The 19,752-nt window shown below is 33.7% G+C and overlaps 1 protein-coding gene and 1 pseudogene across 1 annotated transcript; both read left to right on the top strand.

The window, feature by feature from the left end:
* The first annotated feature begins 2,431 nt into the window (after nt 1-2,431).
* LOC111619916 lies at nt 2,432-3,211 on the top strand (annotated as a pseudogene).
* An 8,617-nt stretch (nt 3,212-11,828) lies between these two features.
* Nucleotides 11,829-15,268, top strand: LOC111619890 (zinc finger protein 254-like). Its single transcript, XM_023361717.1, has 4 exons — nt 11,829-11,948; nt 12,189-12,479; nt 12,797-13,018; nt 14,759-15,268. Exons 1-4 carry the CDS (start codon nt 11,934-11,936, stop codon nt 14,975-14,977), a joined length of 747 nt encoding a protein of 248 aa, XP_023217485.1. The 5' UTR covers nt 11,829-11,933; the 3' UTR covers nt 14,978-15,268.
* The last annotated feature ends 4,484 nt before the right edge of the window (nt 15,269-19,752 follow it).

Genomic DNA, 19,752 nt, shown 5'->3' with positions numbered 1-19,752 from the left:
TTTTCCGAATCAATTGGGGACTGGGGTTGTCCGGATAACTGATATTTCGGATAACTGATTTACGTACGAAAAAATAGTTTAACGTATCCGATGTCGAAATTTTTCTCCGTTGCGTGTCGCTTCGCGTTGAATTTTCGTCGATGTTAAGCCTAACAAAGACTATTGTATCGTTAAAAATTATTTTTTTATTTTGTACAAACAAAATAAATATATTGAAAAATATAAAAATAATAAAAAAATTATACTTCAGATGTTAATTTAGTATCAAAAACATAAAATATTTGAGTAGCCCAAGTCATAGCCAAAGATTGAAGCGCCACAGCACTGGCGAAAATTTTAATTTACCGACTGGAATTCTTTCGGATGATTGACTTTCGGAAAATCGACGCTCTACTGTATATACATTTTTAGCACGTGATTTTCTTTTTATTTCATTGACGATAGTGGAGTGCTGCAGCTCTCGCCTTTCACTCGGAAAGAATCAGTAAAGATAATCGCACAGCGACCAAAGAGTCGGTCTTATCGAAGACGACCAATCCCAGGAAGACAGGAGAGAGGTCACGAAGCGACCAAAGCTGGCCTTATAGGAGACGACTCAAGCGAGAAGGAAAGATAGAATGCCTTCCGGGAGGACTTGGAGGGGAAGCTGGCCCCTATTCAGGCGTCATTGGCAAGGAGGAAAACCCTGACAAACTCCCGCTGCCAGCTTGTCCGAGTGAGGCTTCAACTCCGGTGTTTAGGATCTGGTGACCACATTAAGCGGAAACGGAGTCCACTCGGTGATTTTCTTTGTTAAGTTTAACGTTTTCAATTTATATGTTGAAAGCCTAACAACGTGAATTTAAGCCTAACGCCGTTTCGTTTAATTTAAAATGACTAATAAGTGTTGCATATCTAAATCCAAAGGAAATTATGAATCTACGTCAACTGTTTATTTAAGTCTTTTTAAATTTACTTTAGGTACAATATTTCGTCAGCGATAGATACAAAATATTCCAAGGAATAAATAGATTCCAGCTGATCATAGCGTAGTTTTTAAACGATATTTTTAACCTTCTGACATCCTGAAGAAGAATGTGTCTAAGAACTCCGATGAAAGTATAGTGGAACTTGAAACTTTCAAGTTGCCACGCCAATTTGCTTGCCATCGGTAGATTACTCAGGCAATTTTCCGCAGATCGACTTTTTGTAGCTTGAAGAAAGAGGATTGAACATAAACAATAACATTTTTTTCGTCATTTATTTTATTATAAACTATAAGACAATAAAAAACAAAAAACCAACACAGAACACTTACGTAAAAAAATAATAATTTACTAATTAAGTAGGCACATTTTGTCTTATCTTTCTAACAAAAAATTACTTTTTATTTTTCGGATATTAATAATAATAATAATAATAATAATTATTATTCAACAACTTCCGTTTGTATGTTTTTTAACACTAAAATTAAATTATCTTTCACAGGAAAATCGTAACAGTAATTTTTTCCAATTAACTGTTTAGTAAGAAGTAAGCTAGTGATTGTTTCAGAGGTCAGTTTATCTTTAATAGCGATAGTCAAAGATAATCGAATTTTCACTTTAAAGATTGGGATAACTCAAAAAGTTACAGTCAGTTACGAAAAATTCATATGCCATTAGATTCGTTAGACGATTCTGCACTAGAATATGTGAAAGAATTTTAGATATATTTATAAGCATTTAATTTAAATGGGACTATAATCAGATCTTATTGAAAAAGCGATACTAAAGGATGATCGGCTTTTTACTTTAAAGATTGGAATAACTCGATAAGTTACAGTCAGAAAGGAAAATTTCATATGCCATTAGATTCGTCTGACGATTCTGTTACGATTCTGACAGATTCTGACGATTCTGTTACGATTTTCCTGTGAAAGATAACTCTTTCACAGGAAAATCATAACAGTAATTTTTTCCAATTAATTGTTTAGTAAGAAGTAAGCTAGTGATTGTTTCAGAGGTCAGTTTATTTCTTTGTTTCGTTTTTAACAGATTTATTGACGAAAATATTCTTTCCACATTAGCTAAAGAATGAGACAGAACAAGTATTCACAACAAAAAGAGACAACATTGGAAAAACAAGTGTTTCATCGNTGAAAATATAATAAAAAATTATCAAAATATATTGAAATGAAGAAAAAAATCACAAAAAAAAAATTTTTAAGTCAGCGAAAGCCACCTGGACGCAAATATGTGAAACAAACGGTATAGAAGACGTTACCGTCAAGTGCTGGCATCTGTTGGCAAAAACTTTTAAAATTTTCGAATTTTTACAGGGTATCTACGAATAGATACCCAGGTGAATATGAAAATAAAATAGGGTATCTACGAATAGATACCCTGGTAAACAAAGAGTTTTTAAATTAAGAGCATCTGATGAAATTACCTTATATAATCACATTGCTGAAATGTTTAACCACAATAATATTCCCTAGAAAAACAATTGGATAGGGTTTGCATCCGATGGAGCTAATGTTATGATGGAAAGTCACCATTCTTTGATGACACTATTAAAAAATGATGTACGTAATTTATATATTATAAAATGCATATGCCATTCGTTTCACTTGTGCGCACCATATGCGTGTCGCAAATTACCTAGGTACTTCGAAGATCTCTGCCGCGATATTTACAATTATTTTAATTCTAGACCAAAAAGAATTTGTGAATTCAGATAATTTTAGCAATTTTGCAATATTAAGACCCACAAAATTCTATATCCATCGCAAACCAGATGGTTTTCAGTTCATGGTGTGATAATTCGAATCTTAGAACAGTACGTTGCTCTAATACTATGTTTCACTAATGCTGTCAACAGTAATGATGTGCTTGCTGCAAATAATATACTGCAGAAATTGAATGATCCAGTTTCAAAATTATTTCTATAATTTTTGGATTATGTGTTGCCTCCATTCAATATTTTAAATGTAGAAATGTAATCCGAGTCTCCAAAATTGCATGTTTTGTATGATAATGTTTGCCTCGTTTTAAAAACAATTTATGATTGCTTCCTTTAAAAAAATTATATAACAACCACTCCAATCGAAAATATTGATTTTAAAAATCCAAGGAATTATTTAGCAATAGAAAACATGTACTTTGGAGCAAAAGTCGTCACTTCAATGACGCAAATCAACTTACAGATGAGCAGATTACATTTTTTCGACTACGTTGTTTGGATTTTTACGTTAAAGTTTGCACCCAAATTACTGCTAGATTTCCTCTTAAAAACAACTCTATAAAAGAATTTAGTTTTTTGAACTCAACCGTTGTTAAAAGTGGGACTTTACACACAATTACAGGTGTTGCCTTGTTATTTCCTAATTTCATAACTGATTGCAAGCTTCAAAGTTTAGATTTCGAATGGAGATTATTAAGAAAAAAATCAATAAATACAGTCGTTTAGCAAGTTTTCTGACGAAATATTAAAACTATTACTCTAAGCGATGAAACACTTGTTTTTCCAATGTNTCTCCATTCGAAATTTAAACTTTGAAACTTGCAGTCAGTTATAAAATTAGGAAATAACAACGCAACACCTGTAATTGTGTGTAAAGTCCCACTTTTAACAACGGTTGGATTCAAAAAACTAAATTTTTTATAGAGTTGTTTTTAAGAGGAAATCTAGCAGTAATTTGGGTGCAAACTTTAACGTAAAAATCCAAACAACATAGCCGAAAAAATTTAATCTGCTCATCTGTAAGTCGAGTTGCATCATTGAAGTGACGACTTTTGCTCCAAAATACGTTTTCTATAGCTAAATAATTTCTTGGATTTTTAAAATCAATATTTTCGATTGGAGTTGTTGTTATATAATTTCTTTGAAGGAAGCAATCATAAATTGTTTTTAAAACGAGGCAAACATTATCATACAAAACTCGGATTGCATTTCTACATTTAAAATATTGAATAGAGGCAACACATAATCCAAAAGTTCTAGAAATAATTTTGAAACTGGATCATTCAATTTCTGCAGTATATTATTTGCAGCAAGCATATTATTACTGTTGACAGCATCAGTAAAATATAGTATTAGAGCAACGTACTGTTCTAAGATTTGAATTATCACACCATGAACTGAAAACCATCTGGTTTGCGATGGGTATAGAATTTTGTGGGTCTTAATATTGCAAAATTGCTGAAATTATCTGAATTCACAAATTCTTTTTGGTCTAGAATTAAAATAATTTTAAATATCGCGGCAGAGATCTTCGAAGTACTTAGGTAATTTGCGACACGCATATGGGGCGCACAAGTGAAACGAATGGCATATGCATTTTATAATATATAGGGGAGACCGGGGCAAGATCGGCATGTTAAGCTTTACTTAAATTTTGTGTAATAAATACTGCTGTAAACTGAAAAAAAAGCTTTGCANATGTTATTGTTTATGTTCAACCCTCTTTCTTCAAGCCACAAAAAGTCGATCTACCGAAAACTACCGAAAATTGCCTGAGTAATCTACCGATGGCAAGCAAATTGGCGTGGCAACTTGAAAGTTTCAAGTTCCACTATACTTTCATTGGAGTTCTTAGACACATCCTTCTTCAGGATGTCAGAAGGTTAAAAATATCGTTTAAAAACTACGCTCTGATCAGCTGGAGTCTATTTATTCCTTGGAATATTTTGTATCTATCGCTGACGAAATATTGTACCTAAAGTAAATTTAAAAAGACTTAAATAAACAGTTGACGTAGATTCATAATTTCCTTTGGATTTAGATATGCAACACTTATTAGTCATTTTAAATTAAACGAAACGGCGTTAGGCTTAAATTCACGTTGTTAGGCTTTCAAAATATAAATTGAAAACGTTAAACTTAACAAAGAAAATCACCGAGTGGACTCCGTTTCCGCTTAATGTGGTCACCAGATCCTAAACACCGGAGTTGAAGCCTCACTCGGACAAGCTGGCAGCGGGAGTTTGTCAGGGTTTTCCTCCTTGCCAATGACGCCTGAATAGGGGCCAGCTTCCCCTCCAAGTCCTCCCGGAAGGCATTCTATCTTTCCTTCTCGCTTGAGTCGTCTCCTATAAGGCCAGCTTTGGTCGCTTCGTGACCTCTCTCCTGTCTTCCTGGGATTGGTCGTCTTCGATAAGACCGACTCTTTGGTCGCTGTGCGATTATCTTTACTGATTCTTTCCGAGTGAAAGGCGAGAGCTGCAGCACTCCACTATCGTCAATGAAATAAAAAGAAAATCACGTGCTAAAAATGTATATACAGTAGAGCGTCGATTTTCCGAAAGTCAATCATCCGAAAGAATTCCAGTCGGTAAATTAAAATTTTCGCCAGTGCTGTGGCGCTTCAATCTTTTGGGCTACTCAAATATTTTATGTTTTTGATACTAAATTAACATCTGAAGTATAATTTTTTTATTATTTTTATATTTTTCAATATATTTATTTTGTTTGTACAAAATAAAAAAATAATTTTTAACGATACAATAGTCTTTGTTAGGCTTAACATCGACAAAAATTCAACGCAAAGCGACACGCAACGGAGAAAAATTTCGACATCGGATACGTTAAACTATTTTTCGTACGTAAATCAGTTATCCGAAATATCAGTTATCCGGACAACCCCAGTCCCCAATTGATTCGGAAAATTGACGCTCTACTGTACTTCAAAGTATATGCTTTTATTTAATAGTCATACAAGCTATAGAATGACAATTGTTGTAGAATATTAAAAACTGTTACTTATAATTAAGTGATAATATTGTTTATTTACATAATTAGGCCTACTCCATTTACATGGAAACTGATTTTATGAAAGTTCAACACACTATTTTAAGGTAATTTACATTAAAGAAAATTAATTTTATAAACAGTCCGATTTCCATTTATCGATATTTATTAGTCTAATGTTCAATAACGGCCATATCGATCTTTTTTATAGCTTTTTTTATGCGTATAAATATCCTCCAAACAATGGTTAATATTCATGTTTCAACCATGGTGGTTGGGTCAGAGATATTAACGTTACAATAGTTTTTGAACTTGAAATAAAAGAAAGGAAAAAGTTTTATTGTTCTATAAAGTGTAGTTAAGTAATGGATACACAGTGCCGTCTTTAGAAAGGCTGTTTCAATGAAGTGCACGACTTTCGCAGTAAACCAAATTTTTGTTTTGTTGTAGCTGTTTGCATGTCATCCAGTCCTTTATTCATGGGGGAATGGATGATGTCGCAGCTCGGAGAGTGCCGTTACGAACTTGAAATTGAAATTTGCGATTATTTTTGACGGACAACATCAGATTGACTTGCGAAAAGTGCACAGCTAAATGAAAGAGAGCAAGAATTAGATTGGAACGAGCCGAGACGTTAACTTAACGGGTCGTGCTTGATGGATAACGTGTAATTACAGCGGAGTTTGTGGTGGTGATAAGAATGATTTCCCACATGTTTTAGTAGCTAGGATTACTGGAGACCCTGGTGTCGGAAAATTTTTCGCTCCTGCATTTTTAAGTCGTCCACCTTACTGGCGTTGCTTTTTCTTTTTCGAAACAATCCTACGGGTCTACGTGCGAGACCTGAAGTCTCGTAGAGATTTTTGTAGATGGATTTGCATGTTTGAGTGGGAGTAAAAAAATAATAATAGGCTGCGCCAAGTTGCAGCGATTGGTGCGGAAAAACAAACAAAAGCGAGTTTTCACGCCGGAAATCAAACCCGGACGAGAGCCAGGAATCCTCACTATTATACTACACGGAAGCACACGTTTTTCAAAATTACGATCTGTTTTCGCTTCACGTAGAATTCACCGGTTAAAAAAGCCACGAGTATTCGCAAAGCTCGAGGATTTGCGATTGCGCACGTTTACTTTTTGTTCTAAGGCTGCACCCGAACAAACTGTCCGAAACGAACAGCGTCTTTCGCAAGTGTTGAAGAATACTTTCAATAAGCGGCGACTGACATGTCGCAGCGTTAATTCACGAAAGGACATCGAAAGTGAAGCTTCAATTACACTGGACAGGTAGGGAGCAGGAGCGAAGACAGCAAACAAAGCAAACGAGGCGAGTGGAGCAAATCTCGTTTACACTGCAAGTGGTGCCATGAGTTCCAATTTCACACTTTTACCAATTGATAGCATTTTAAAAAATCGATACATACTGCAGTTGGCACGTTACAGTTTTCCTTTCTGTCTACAGTGAAATGTAAACTTATCGAAATTTAATTATATACCAGCTGTTAATAAATGATGGACACGGTTCTATTGATATAGGAAAAGTATGATGTACAGGGGCAAGACACTATGGGCCGATTGCAGAGATCGGATAGACCGCGGTTCAGAATAATTTCATTGCAGAGACAGGGTTTCTCGCTTTCCACAGTTTAGACATTGATTAGAAACAAGTTATTTGACCTACTTTGTAGAGTCCCTTGATAGCAGGTTTAGACACCATTTTGCTTGAGTAGAAGTTGCCATATTCATTTGTTGGTCTCAAATGTATGTTATAATAGATACTGTTCATTTAATAAATATTCTAAACGGGACGAATCAAGGAAATTATTCATACAATAACGAAGAGAGAGAGAGAGGGGGGGGTAATACGAGATCGGAATAATCTTTTAAAAATCTACTGTATTCCGAAAACGAATTTTAAATACGGTATAAATTTCTATATCTGGATTCATTCGTATTTTAAATCGTATTGGTGACGAAATTAAGCGTTTAGATGGAAGAGGATTGCCATTAACTTCCGAACAAGAGTTGTTGACGGCATTACAATTTTATGTCATTAGAAGCTTCCAGAGGGCCGATGATCTTATCGGAGTTCACGTCTGTGCATGCAGGTAACTATCAGACTACCATTAAATAAATTTTAAAACTTTCTTGTATAGTGATAGAGACGTTTATAATATGAATAAGAACTTGTTTAACGAATAAGAATAAGGTCTTGCTGCGAGCAGACCGAAAAGGAAACGGCGAAAAAAATTCGTTTTGTATTATCACTCATGCTGTTTTTTTCATGCCCAGAATACGATTGTTGTAACATTTCTCCTCAACTGCAGATTCGTTTAGACGGCGTTCAGAAATAAATGATCATCGTCTTTGCAACGCATTTTAAACCGCAGTTCAGGCAGCTAACGTCTAGACGCAGTTCGGTTGTTAAACGACATTTAGCATAACGCAGCCTTTGCAATCAGATGATAGAGTTTGGTTATTTTAGCCCAACATCGTCACTTTTATCGCGATATGAGATGATATGAAATTGGTTAAATTGAAAATCAATTAAAAATATGATATTTAAAATTTTTTAAATACCAAATTTTTCCTAACGTCAAGTCTAAGAAATGCTATAATTTACAGCCGAATATCAAAAGGTAATCTGCCAACTAATCAAATTTCGCGAAAAACAAACCAAATATTTAAACTTGGCACTCTTGAAAACCGCTTAAAGCAGGCAGATTTTGCGGTAGCTGGTAACATCGTTTTATGTAATTTTCTAACTCGAATGCTACCATGCCACTCTGTACGATAAGAGGAGAATTGAAGTAATTCAATCAAAAGTAGTTCCATTGACCTCTTCCCGGAAGAGAGGATACTCAACCACTACTAATTAATAGTGATCTATATTAAAATTTGGAAAGTAATCAGAGCTAGACAGGTTGTGATGGCCTTGCATGTGATCAAAGTTGCTAACCTTAACGTCCGAAAGACTTTATATAAAAGTTGTTTAAATATATAAAAAAATGTTAAAATGCGATAATAATTGCTTTTATGTGACAATAAAGTATTTATAATTTTGCAACAGATTGTACAAACTGTGTTCTAGTAAATATCGCGTTTATAGAAAAATTATTAGACTGAAATTTGAAAAAAAAAAAAAAACTGTAGACCTATAAATTTGCGAGCGCAAAATGCTAGCAAAGGTGTGCTAGCACACCCGATGACATGAAAGGCCCGCACCTTTCTTCGTGCTCGCGCTGTTATCCCTTTGCTAGCGCAGTTATACAAACGTACGCTCGCTGTTGACAGAATTTAACAGACAGAGCAATCACCCTATGAACAGAGAGCAAAGTATGTGCAATGTCATTTTACAGCCAAGAACCGAACAATGCGCGTGATAGTTTTAAACCAGTTAGGGACTTTGTGTTATTTTGTTTTAACATAATTTCATAATTTCTAAGAAAACTAAACAAATAATAATTAATCCAGTAAACGAATTAATCCAGTAAACAGATCTCATGCATCAACAGTAAGCCATAAATTTAAGTACCGGCTTGGTGGCAACATTAGTCGCTTACCTTTCATAGTGCAGCACTTTTACGCGAGCAAATGCTGTTTCTAGGTAAGTTAGGCTGCTTCATGCACACCTAGCTTACCTAGCAAAAATCGCTCGTAGCTTCGGGGAAAAGTAGGCGAAACTTTGGAGCGCAACCGAGCATATACTAGCTCCCTCTTCCTGAAGTTTGCGGGGGCTGTAAAAATTACTGCGACGGATATATTATAAATCCAGACGAAGATAGGTGTAAGAAACCAGTAATTTATATTGATATTGATTTATTTTAAGATAGATGGTATTTGTTTATATAAATCAATATACAGATAAACAAGCCACTGAAGCAATCGTTGACGTCATCGTAATAACGAATTATTTCAGTTAGTGTTTTAGTCTGATAAAGTTAAAGGCCTTCTTGTTTAAATATTTTGGAATTCTCATGCATCAACAGTAAGCCTTATAATTTGTTAGACGTAGAGAATTAAGAAACAAATTAATTATATAAAGGAAATAAAATGAAAGTATTATAGAACTTGGTGTCACTTTAAGTTCTATAATACTTTACAGTGAAGCTCAACCACACGTGTATCATAAAGTGCCAAATTTTTCAAGACCAATGAACCGATTTAAATGAAATGTAAAATATTTTGTGTACACGAAGAGCACTGTGGAAGTCTTTAATTTTGAATAAAATCTTTGGGTCACTTTGAACTTACTTATAAAATAATATCTCATATTACTTTTCCGGCTGTTATGGATACATTACAAAAGAAATTACAGTGGTGCCTCGTATAACGTACGCCTCGAATAACGGACGCTGCGAACAACGGACTTTCCGTTCGGCAGTTACATGAGGCGAACAACTGCGAATGATGTTTCCACTCTTTTGCCGTTGCCAATGACAATCTGCTATTTTTATAATATATTAATATTATTAGAATATATTATTAGTATATCTGAAGTACAGAGCTCCCGTTGGGATTCGGCTTGCTCCCTTGTTTATTACGTACATCATCTCAGTGCAGGATATTTACATTTATTAAAGTGTTGTGCAAATCATGACTTCTAAAAAAACAGAAAGATGATTTCAATTGAAACAAAGCAAGAAATCATCAGAAGGAGTGAAAGTTGACAAAAACTTCCTTGTCAAATGGGGAGAGGTTCAGGAGTTTACCAACACTTATTATCCAAACAGAGCTGAGGCCAACAGGATCTCTACAATGACACCCTTGCCCGTGATTTCCGACAAATGTTGAAGAAGAGAGAGAAACAGACTGCCTTGGATATGTTTTTCAAGAAGCCGGCTGCCAAAAGAAGAAGGACCGTGGAGTTGACCCTGCAAGTTCCGGTAGCCTCTCCTGAATCTGACTCCGATTAAAAGACGATAAAAGAGACCTGCTGCAATGTGTAAAAAGTCTGTATCTGTATGAATGTGTGAAGAAAGTGTTCCTCCACCTCCTCCTCACAACATTTGACTATCCGGCATAATTGGTGACTGCTCCATTTTCATTTTTTTATGGTACAGTGCGGTTATTTTATGCTGCGGAACGAATTATGTTTTAACATGTATTTCTATGGGAAAATGAGTTTCGTATAACGGACTTTTCACTTAACGGACGTGCACCTGGAACGGATTAAGTACGTTATACGAGGCACCACTGTATTGGAATCGTATAAATTTGATCCTCCACGTTTCGAGATCTTTTGCGTACACTGCATAAATATAAGTAAATGTTTGTGTTTCTCCGATTTTAACTGTTTGCCTGATCTTCGTCAAATTTTTCATACTTGTTCTGTGGGATACAGATAAAAAATCTGAAGGCTATCACATGACTGTTAGATGAATATAGAATTATCATAAAAACTATTTTATTATGTAGCTATTCCTAAATGAAAATTACTCATAATGGGATAAAAATCTGGAGAAAACAAGTTTAAATGTAATGCTCAGCAAAAATATTTAGATAAAGAAAACATTTGAAAGCTGTAGCATAAGAACACTAAAATAAGATTTGACAGTAAGACACATTGTGTGAATAAAGTGCACATTACACAGACTACAACTACGAAAAGTTTTGGAAGAAGCAGTCAGCATTATAATAAATCGGAAAAATTAGCATCGTCAAAGACTTCAAACATTACTTTGTGCCTTAAAGTCGTTGCACTACAGTAATTTGGTTGAATGTTACACATTTAAGTAGTATCAGAGATGAAAGTATGAGGCACAAAATTAAACTGTAGTCTGTGTAATGTGTACCTTATTCACATGTTCAGTCTTTCTGTAAAATTTGCTTCAACTATTCTATTCTAGAAGACCGTTCAATTTTTATTTAATGTGGTCAAAAAGACACTATAATGTAAGTAGTCAACAGGCTCCAATTTTAAAACTCTTTTATCGCTGTTTATAAAATAGAGCACTATAATTTTATAAATTATTTTATTACATAAAATAATTTATGAAATTTATTCAGAAACTATAATCTTAAACAGTTTCTTTTGTTTAGCACTTTACATTTAAGAAGAAATAAGTTTAAATCGGTTCTTTCCAATTTTCATGGCAACAAATAGACACAATACGTCAATCTGACAGAACAATTGAAAAGTTTCACATTATTGTAGTGCATTCTTGGTTTTTCATCTTTTCAAAATTCATAAAGTGAATTTAAGATTTGGATTGTTAATTCCATAAATGCAACCAGAAAAAGTAAGTGAAACGTATAATCTGTTTTGTAAGACATTAAGACATGTTTATATTCGAGGACCCATTTCATTAAAAATTGTAAAAAAATGCAATATTTGAAATTTTAAGTCATATCGAAAATTTATATATACGTAGTATTTTTCTGATTTGTTTTGATATAAAGAGAAAATATTCCTAATAAACATTAATCAAAATCTTAATAAAACTGTATATAATAATTTACAAATTAAATGTGTTTTAAAGGATGAAAAAAAGGAACATCAATGTGCTGTATGTAAAATGCAATTTCATACAAAAAAGAACTTAGATAGACATCTGAGAACTCATACTGGTGAGAAACCGCATGAATGCGATATTTGCAAAAGAAAATTCTCCCAGTCTGGAAATTTACTAAGTCACAAAAGAATACATTCGGATGAAAGACCATTCATATGTAACTACACAGACTGTGGATACACTGCGAAAAGGAAAGATACTTTGATAACTCATGTCAAGCTAGCACATAAAGAAGCAATCGTTTCTGAAGTTATTATTGTAAGAATCATGTTCATAAAATGAAATACAGTATATCAAATTTATTAACTTAAAATATAAAATATAATAATATCGTGAATTATATAATTGATTTAATTATTATAAATAAAAACTGGTAATTTACAATGAAATATAAGAAAATATACGTGTTACTTCTGATTGGTAAAAATCGTAATTATTAATTATTAAATAACTTCTTTTTCAGTATTTACAATATACAATAAAATGTCACTTCAGTTTTAAAATACTAATATATCATAGATTTTTCAGATGTGTAATAAATAGCTAATGTAACTTATAAATTATATGATACTTAGACTCCACCAAAAAAACCAAAGAAAGCAAAGGAAGTTCATAAATGTCATAAATGCGATAAAAGTTTTGAATGGTTATCTACTTTGACATTGCATCTGACATCTCATGAAAAAAAACGACCATGTTCATGTGACATTTGTAAGAAAACGTTCAAACATAAATATCAGTTAAATAGACACATGAAGAAAGTACATCCACAGGAAGAAACCGCATCTTCTTCCAAAGTACGTAAAGAAATGTTCTGAAATGAATCTTTTAAAAATTACTTGAATATTGTAATGTATGAAAAATTATTTGGCTTGTATAAACTTTCTAAATTGCAACTCAGATTTTTCTAGATAACTTTATTACGTGATTACTATAAATAATTTTATTCTGTAACTTTCATTCATTAAATAACACAGCATTGTTTCATGTAGTCAAGTATTTACAGAGAACAAAAACTGATGATTTCAAATTTGTACTTTCAGTCATTCGATACGTAACAACCGTTAGCCCTTAAATACCTTTGTGATTCGGTAATTCCAAAATAATACTATTTAAGTTTATAATTTAAAACCTAAAAATTTACTACAGTGGGTGTTCGATTAACGAACACAATCCGTTCGAAGACTTTGTTCGCTATCCGAATTGTTCGTTAATTGATTATCAATTTACCATAGGTTTGTATGGGAATTTAATTAATTCGTTCCGGAGACCCCAAAAAATAAATATATATATACTTTCTTACCATGTTCATTTATATGTAATAATAAATATACATATATACACACACTTGCATTTTTATTAGTAATGTTTTTTTGTTTGTGGGGGTTAAATAATCTGTCTAATGTCGATTGCTTTTCTCTCTTCTTCAGGATTTTCAGAATTAATAGTATTGTAATTGTAGAGATTCCCAAGCCTATTAACCTCAACCTGGTTTATATGCCATTCTAAGACCGTTGATCTGACATCTCCCACTTCTTCAAAAGATCTTTAATTAATAGCAGATATCGGCATTAATCCTCTTTTTCATAATAAAACATATCTCTCCGAGTTTCTTGGTGTTCTTCATTCAAGAGTTCTAGGCGTTCTTCTGTCGTCAGATCAGTTTCAGGTTCCATTATGAGCTCTGCAATGTTCGTTATTTCTCAGATGTGATATTGTTACTCTTTTAGCTGCTTGAATTTTCTTAATTATACTGTATCTTTCTTAGATAAGATTGAACTGCGCCCTACTGTAGATTTGTTCAAGCCATACTGCCCAGCAATATCAGACATCTTCTGCCCACTCTCTATCTTTGCTATTATATTCTCACCTTTCGAAAATTAAAACCGACGCAAAACTTAATGAGTGTCCGCCCGACAGTCTCACGAATACTATAAAAGAATTGTTTGTCAGAAAAATAGAAGACTGGAATTACAAGGGAGTATTTCAAAGTTCGAGGAATACTATCTGATCAGTATATATCGGGTTGAGCGTCGACGTTCACGTCTCCCGCTCTCCAAAAAGTTACCTGAAGACAAAGGAAAATCAATCGGTATTTGCTATTTTCGTCGCTTCTTTTTATGTTTGATCAGTGAAGTGTTCGTTATCCGGTCGTGTGTGTGTTCGTTGTCCGATCATAAAAATCTGTCGCGAAAGTGTTCGTTAACAGATCTGTTCGTTAACCGATCACCCTGTGTACGAGTATAACTAATGGAATATCTAATGATTTTATCTTAGTATTTTCATTATCTATATTTTGTTTCTAAAATGCCAGTAAGCTCTATTGGGTGTTCCTACCAGGAGCTTGTGCTGTAGCCTGTATTGCTTGATGGTTCAGGAAAATTACTGGGCACTCCCACCACGACCAGGTGGTAACCACGGGAGAGTTATTATTACTATTATTATTATTATCATTATGCCTTTGATAAAAGATATAAAGTAATTTAAAACGAGATAAATAAAATGTTATTATATAATAGAATTTTTGATTTTTTAAGCAATGTACAGAAGATACATCGAAAAACATTCATTCGTCGGAAGAAGTAAAGGTGAAGCCAAATTTGCAATCTTCTACTCAAACTTTGCCTCATGAAACAACAGTGGATCAAAATGTATTAAGTGCTGCCGAAATTCTTCTCCAAATGAGAAGTAGAAGATTGGAGGCAGAGGAAGAAAATACTTCGGATTTTGAAAACCATCAACTTCAAAACAATTAAAGAACATTGAATAACGAAGATTACTTCATTTAATTTAAAAAAAAAATTTATCAGAGTCAAATTGAAAAATTTGTTGCTTTGGAAGTGAACGAAACAATTTCTTCAAAATTTAACATTTAAGATAAATTTTAAATTTGTAGAATATTTGATAATTATTCGAACTAAATAACATTAAGTAAAGCAGCAATTTGATTTTTAAGAAAACATTATTAAACATTGAGCTAATTATTGCTTCGAAAATAATAAAGCAATAGTAACGTTTGTTTCCTAAAAAGAATTAAAATTGCATGTGAAGCCACCAGTTATAAGATTCCATTAAAAAATTTTTATATTACTAATTAATATATACAGTCGAATCCCCTATAAGACGGTAGATACGTTCCGTTCTTTATGAATCGATTTATTATGAATCCATTTCTTACGAGTCCTTGCCAATCACAGCCCGACATGTGTAAAGTTTACGGACTACGGCTGTTTGAAAGGTTTTCATCCATAAAATTAATCGATTCTAGACTAATCCGACTCAACATTTCCAAAATACGTATATTTTTTGGGGGAATAATCCGTATAAACTACGCTATAAACAAAAAATTGTAGGATTACTTACCAAGTGTGCACCATTCAACATCGCCATTGCTCAAGCTTGTTTTCGTCGCGGAGCGGCACACCAAACCGCGGCCGATTTCTGATAACTTATTTTTCTGCGAAAACTTCTTTGAACTTTGGAGACATCATTAATATAAATAATTTTTATGGCCGTTGAATAAGAAATGTTTCTTTCACATTTCTTTCACAAGAAATGTATGTGCTGTATTAGACTTACGGTACCTAATTTACATACTGTACAGACGATAGTAAACTCAACTTACTCGCCTAAACTCTCCGTAGCGTGGCGCTGGACGGAGGAAAGTATATATATAATTATAATAAAGTTACAATAAATTAAGTTAATATATAATTATATATACAGTACCTAATTTATATATAATTAATATATAATTATATGTACAGTACCTAATTTATATATAATACTGTACAGACGATAGTAATCTGTCCCTGTAGCGTGGCGCTGGACGGAGGAAAGTAGTTCGGCTGCCCGATGACATTTTACGTAATTATAGGAGTTTTTTTACCGTTTTTTACGGTTATTGTCGAAATTTTTTCGCCGTCTTATACGAATCGTAATTATAGGAACCCGTCTTATAGGGGGTCTACTGTGATGGCAAAAAGCTTAATTTTGATGATAGAGTTTTATAAGAAAAAAACATTGTAAATGCTAACGACCAATAAAATACTCGTTAATTAAGTCGGACCAACTCGAAATACGATACATGACACGTCATCTTCTATCTTTTCACCCCATCCACATTTAATCACGAAAGCTTAATAGCATTGATCTTCCAATACACAATCTTCTTTATCAAATTTCAGAAATTTTCGACAAAATACACAGAATTTATTAAACTTCAAAATGGGTAACCAGAATCGTTCCCTCTACAAATGCACACAAAATACATACATACAAAAAAATCTCTTCATCTGTTTTTACGTTTCTCGTCGTAAGAAGATCCCCAGAGTACAGAAATGTAAAAATATTCAGTAATCGTTTTATGACCGATTGTCATACTTTCCTTCTGTCATGTATAAGAGCTGGTAAAATAACAAACGATAATTGATATCTTTATTATAAATATAAGAATTGAATTTACATAGTTAACACACCTAACTACATGTTTGAGAAAACCTCGACATATGTTAAATTACAATGTAGCTCAGTGTAATAGAAGAGCTGCTTGTCTCAACATCAGCAGCGTATTCTGCATCGCTTTACATAATATCATGTCATTTTTGCCAGAGGTAATCAGTGGCTGGGGGGAACAAGAGCCTTCCCAGATAACAAAGCCGAATGTGATGCATTCCCACAGTTTCTACTTTGAGAAAATCGTACTTAAACCGTACTTTGAGGAAATTGTGCCTGATGTTGATGCTATCCTGTCGATAAGTACCGGAGCCTGTCGCACATGGGATGGGTTTGGATCACAGCGGGCGTGTCTGGCAGGTTCTGCAAGAACATCAACTATATCATTACCACCTCGAGAAGGTACAAAACATGTAATTAATCTAGCAGGTTGTCCGTGATACTCTCATGCTATGCATTCTCATGAATTCCAAGAAAAATTCGTTATCAGTGTCTGATCATGCTGGTCGTCTGATTGGCCCATACAGTTTTCCGAGAAGTATGATCAGCATTTATACCAATCAGTGGCGTGCCGTCATTGGAAGCGGTGGAAGCGCCACTTCCCTTGCATTTTCTAAAAAATAAATACATATTAATTTTCATTATATGAAAATAATCGCACAATATTTTATTAGAACCGCATTATATATCTTATTAAAACTTTCTATACTACAAGTGAAAAAAATGATAAGATTGCTATTGTATATTCGAATATTAGTGGCGGAGTGGAAGCGCTGTATTGTCAACTTCCAAACAGCCAGATTTGCACTTGTGCTTTACAGAGCACGAACATCACCCGGTTTAGCCGGTGGAAGCCAAGGACTTTGGATGGACGGTACATACGAATAACGCTTACAATTCTATCCAGGACCAGTCCTGGGGATCTATTCTGAGTAGTATCGTTAAGCCAGCGAATACAATAAAAACCAGTTTCTATCGGAACCACGTAATTCGCGTTTAATCAACTGTGAAAATGCTATTCCGAGCCGTACGTTTCGTTTTCGGTTCCGATAGCCACGGGCGATAACTAAGCTTATGTTATCGATCACTCTCGAGCTGCCGTTAGGAACATAACGAAAGTGAAAACAACATGGCGTTTTTTGGTGTAAGAATGATTTACTTCACAAGCAATTGGAGAGAGAGTTAATAAACTATGTTGTTGTATTGCTTAAAAATAATAACCTTAACTATTTATGAGTATTGTATGAATAATGTAATTGCTTTCTTGTTAAAATTTAAAGTAAGTAGTTATAGCATGAACATTATTTCTGAAATAGGTTTCATTCGCATATGTATAAATTAAAATGATAACTTTGAATATAAATATATAAATATATGACTATCAGTTACTTTTCGCCATCATTCTGGATTTTTTGTGAGCCGACTTCATCGGAATTCAGACAGTCGGCTATTTCTTGCCACAATTTCTGGTGAATTTTTACGGTAAGGGAAGCATCTAACTTCCCTGACATTAATTTAGGGTTATCTTCCATAAAATTAACGAGCATCTCGAACTGGCGACTTGTAGTTCGCTGGTTTCGTTGTCCTTTTTTCAACATTTTAAAACAAAACTATTTCACTAGCGCTGATACAGAACAATGCTAAAACCACGTGCTTCGCTTAGAAAATGCGGTCAAGTGACAAAAATACAATGTTAACTAAACGATGATTAGTTAAAGCGTAATAGCTATCGATAGCGTGGAACCCAGACGCATCCTGACCGATTACCCGTAGCGAAACTCACTTAACGTGGAGCATAGAATAGCGATTTGTCTAAGGTTCGTTAACTGCCTTTCGCTAAGGGGACTTATCGAATGTCCCGTGTATCGCTCTCGTTGAGTTATCGGAAGAGCTCAGAATATGTCCCCTGGGCTGTTAGCCGCCTGCCCGCTAGATATTTGGCCGCCCTCGCCCGATTACGCGAATCGCGAGTAAATAATCGAGTACAAAGTAACCGGTTTCCACTTAATTCTACTTAAGTAATAATACTTTAGTTAAATAATTAAGCGATTAGGGAATTGGGAATAAAACCTTGCTGAAAGAGCCGGAATTTTACTCACTTAAACAAAAGCTTAATCGAGTACAGTGCGAACTGATTTCTTTGTAATATTAGATGTAATAAAGATAGAAATTTTTCCAGTTCAATGAAAGTGACTAAAAGTTGTAAATTTTGGAAATTTTCGTGGATACCTGGTCTTAAAACGAATTAGTTAGAAAAGAAATGACTTTTAAGTTTAACAAATTTAGATTTTTAGAGCTACGATGAGAAACGTTTAAAATTTACAACAACCCTGTCGCGTCTTTTGAGATATACTAGCGATGCGACAAAAGAGGCATTTGACATTAACCGGTATCGGCACCTTTGGGATTTGGCATGCATGCACGCACTGCACACCTACCAAGACTGTCTCTGATTCCATTCACGAGCCACTCACTGGTAGGAAACGATTTTAACTAAGTGGATTGTTTTAATATTTAAAAGGTAATAAATACTTTGTTATTTTTATGTTCGTTTATTCACAAAACTATATTTAATTATAACTTTCTTTAAAAGTATATTTATACAATTGAATATTTTGTACCAGGTATGTATAATTGTATATTCATTAAACATTTTATTTTAACAAGTAAGTTTTTATAATTTTATTTTAAATTTTAGTTCTTATATTATGGGTAGCGATTTAAAACGTAATTGTGATAATAAAAATTTATTTTAAAAAGTTTTGGCTCGAGGCCATATAATGAAAAAGAAAACATTATTAAAAAATAAAGACCAATGCCTAAATTAAATATAAATACGTCAACTAAAAAATTTGTTCGACATTTTCACGATAAAATTTATGAACACATAAAATGGCTTTGTGGATGCATAGAAATGCAAAAATTGTTTCGTCGTCCTTGCCTATTATTTACAAATGAAATTAGTGTGTGGATTATGAATGGCTTTGACTATTTAAATAATTTGAGTAAAGCTGGCAAAAGACACGAAAATCGTAAATCTCCATCGATTCCTTCATAAAATTGAAGCAATTTGGAA

Source organism: Centruroides sculpturatus, unplaced genomic scaffold (genome assembly GCF_000671375.1).
Source record: "Centruroides sculpturatus isolate CEXI.00-Female unplaced genomic scaffold, Cexi_2.0 scaffold160, whole genome shotgun sequence".
NCBI classification, from domain to species: Eukaryota; Metazoa; Arthropoda; class Arachnida; order Scorpiones; family Buthidae; genus Centruroides; species Centruroides sculpturatus.
Note: the sequence above shows the minus strand (reverse complement) of the source record. Positions and strands in the feature narration are given on the sequence as shown.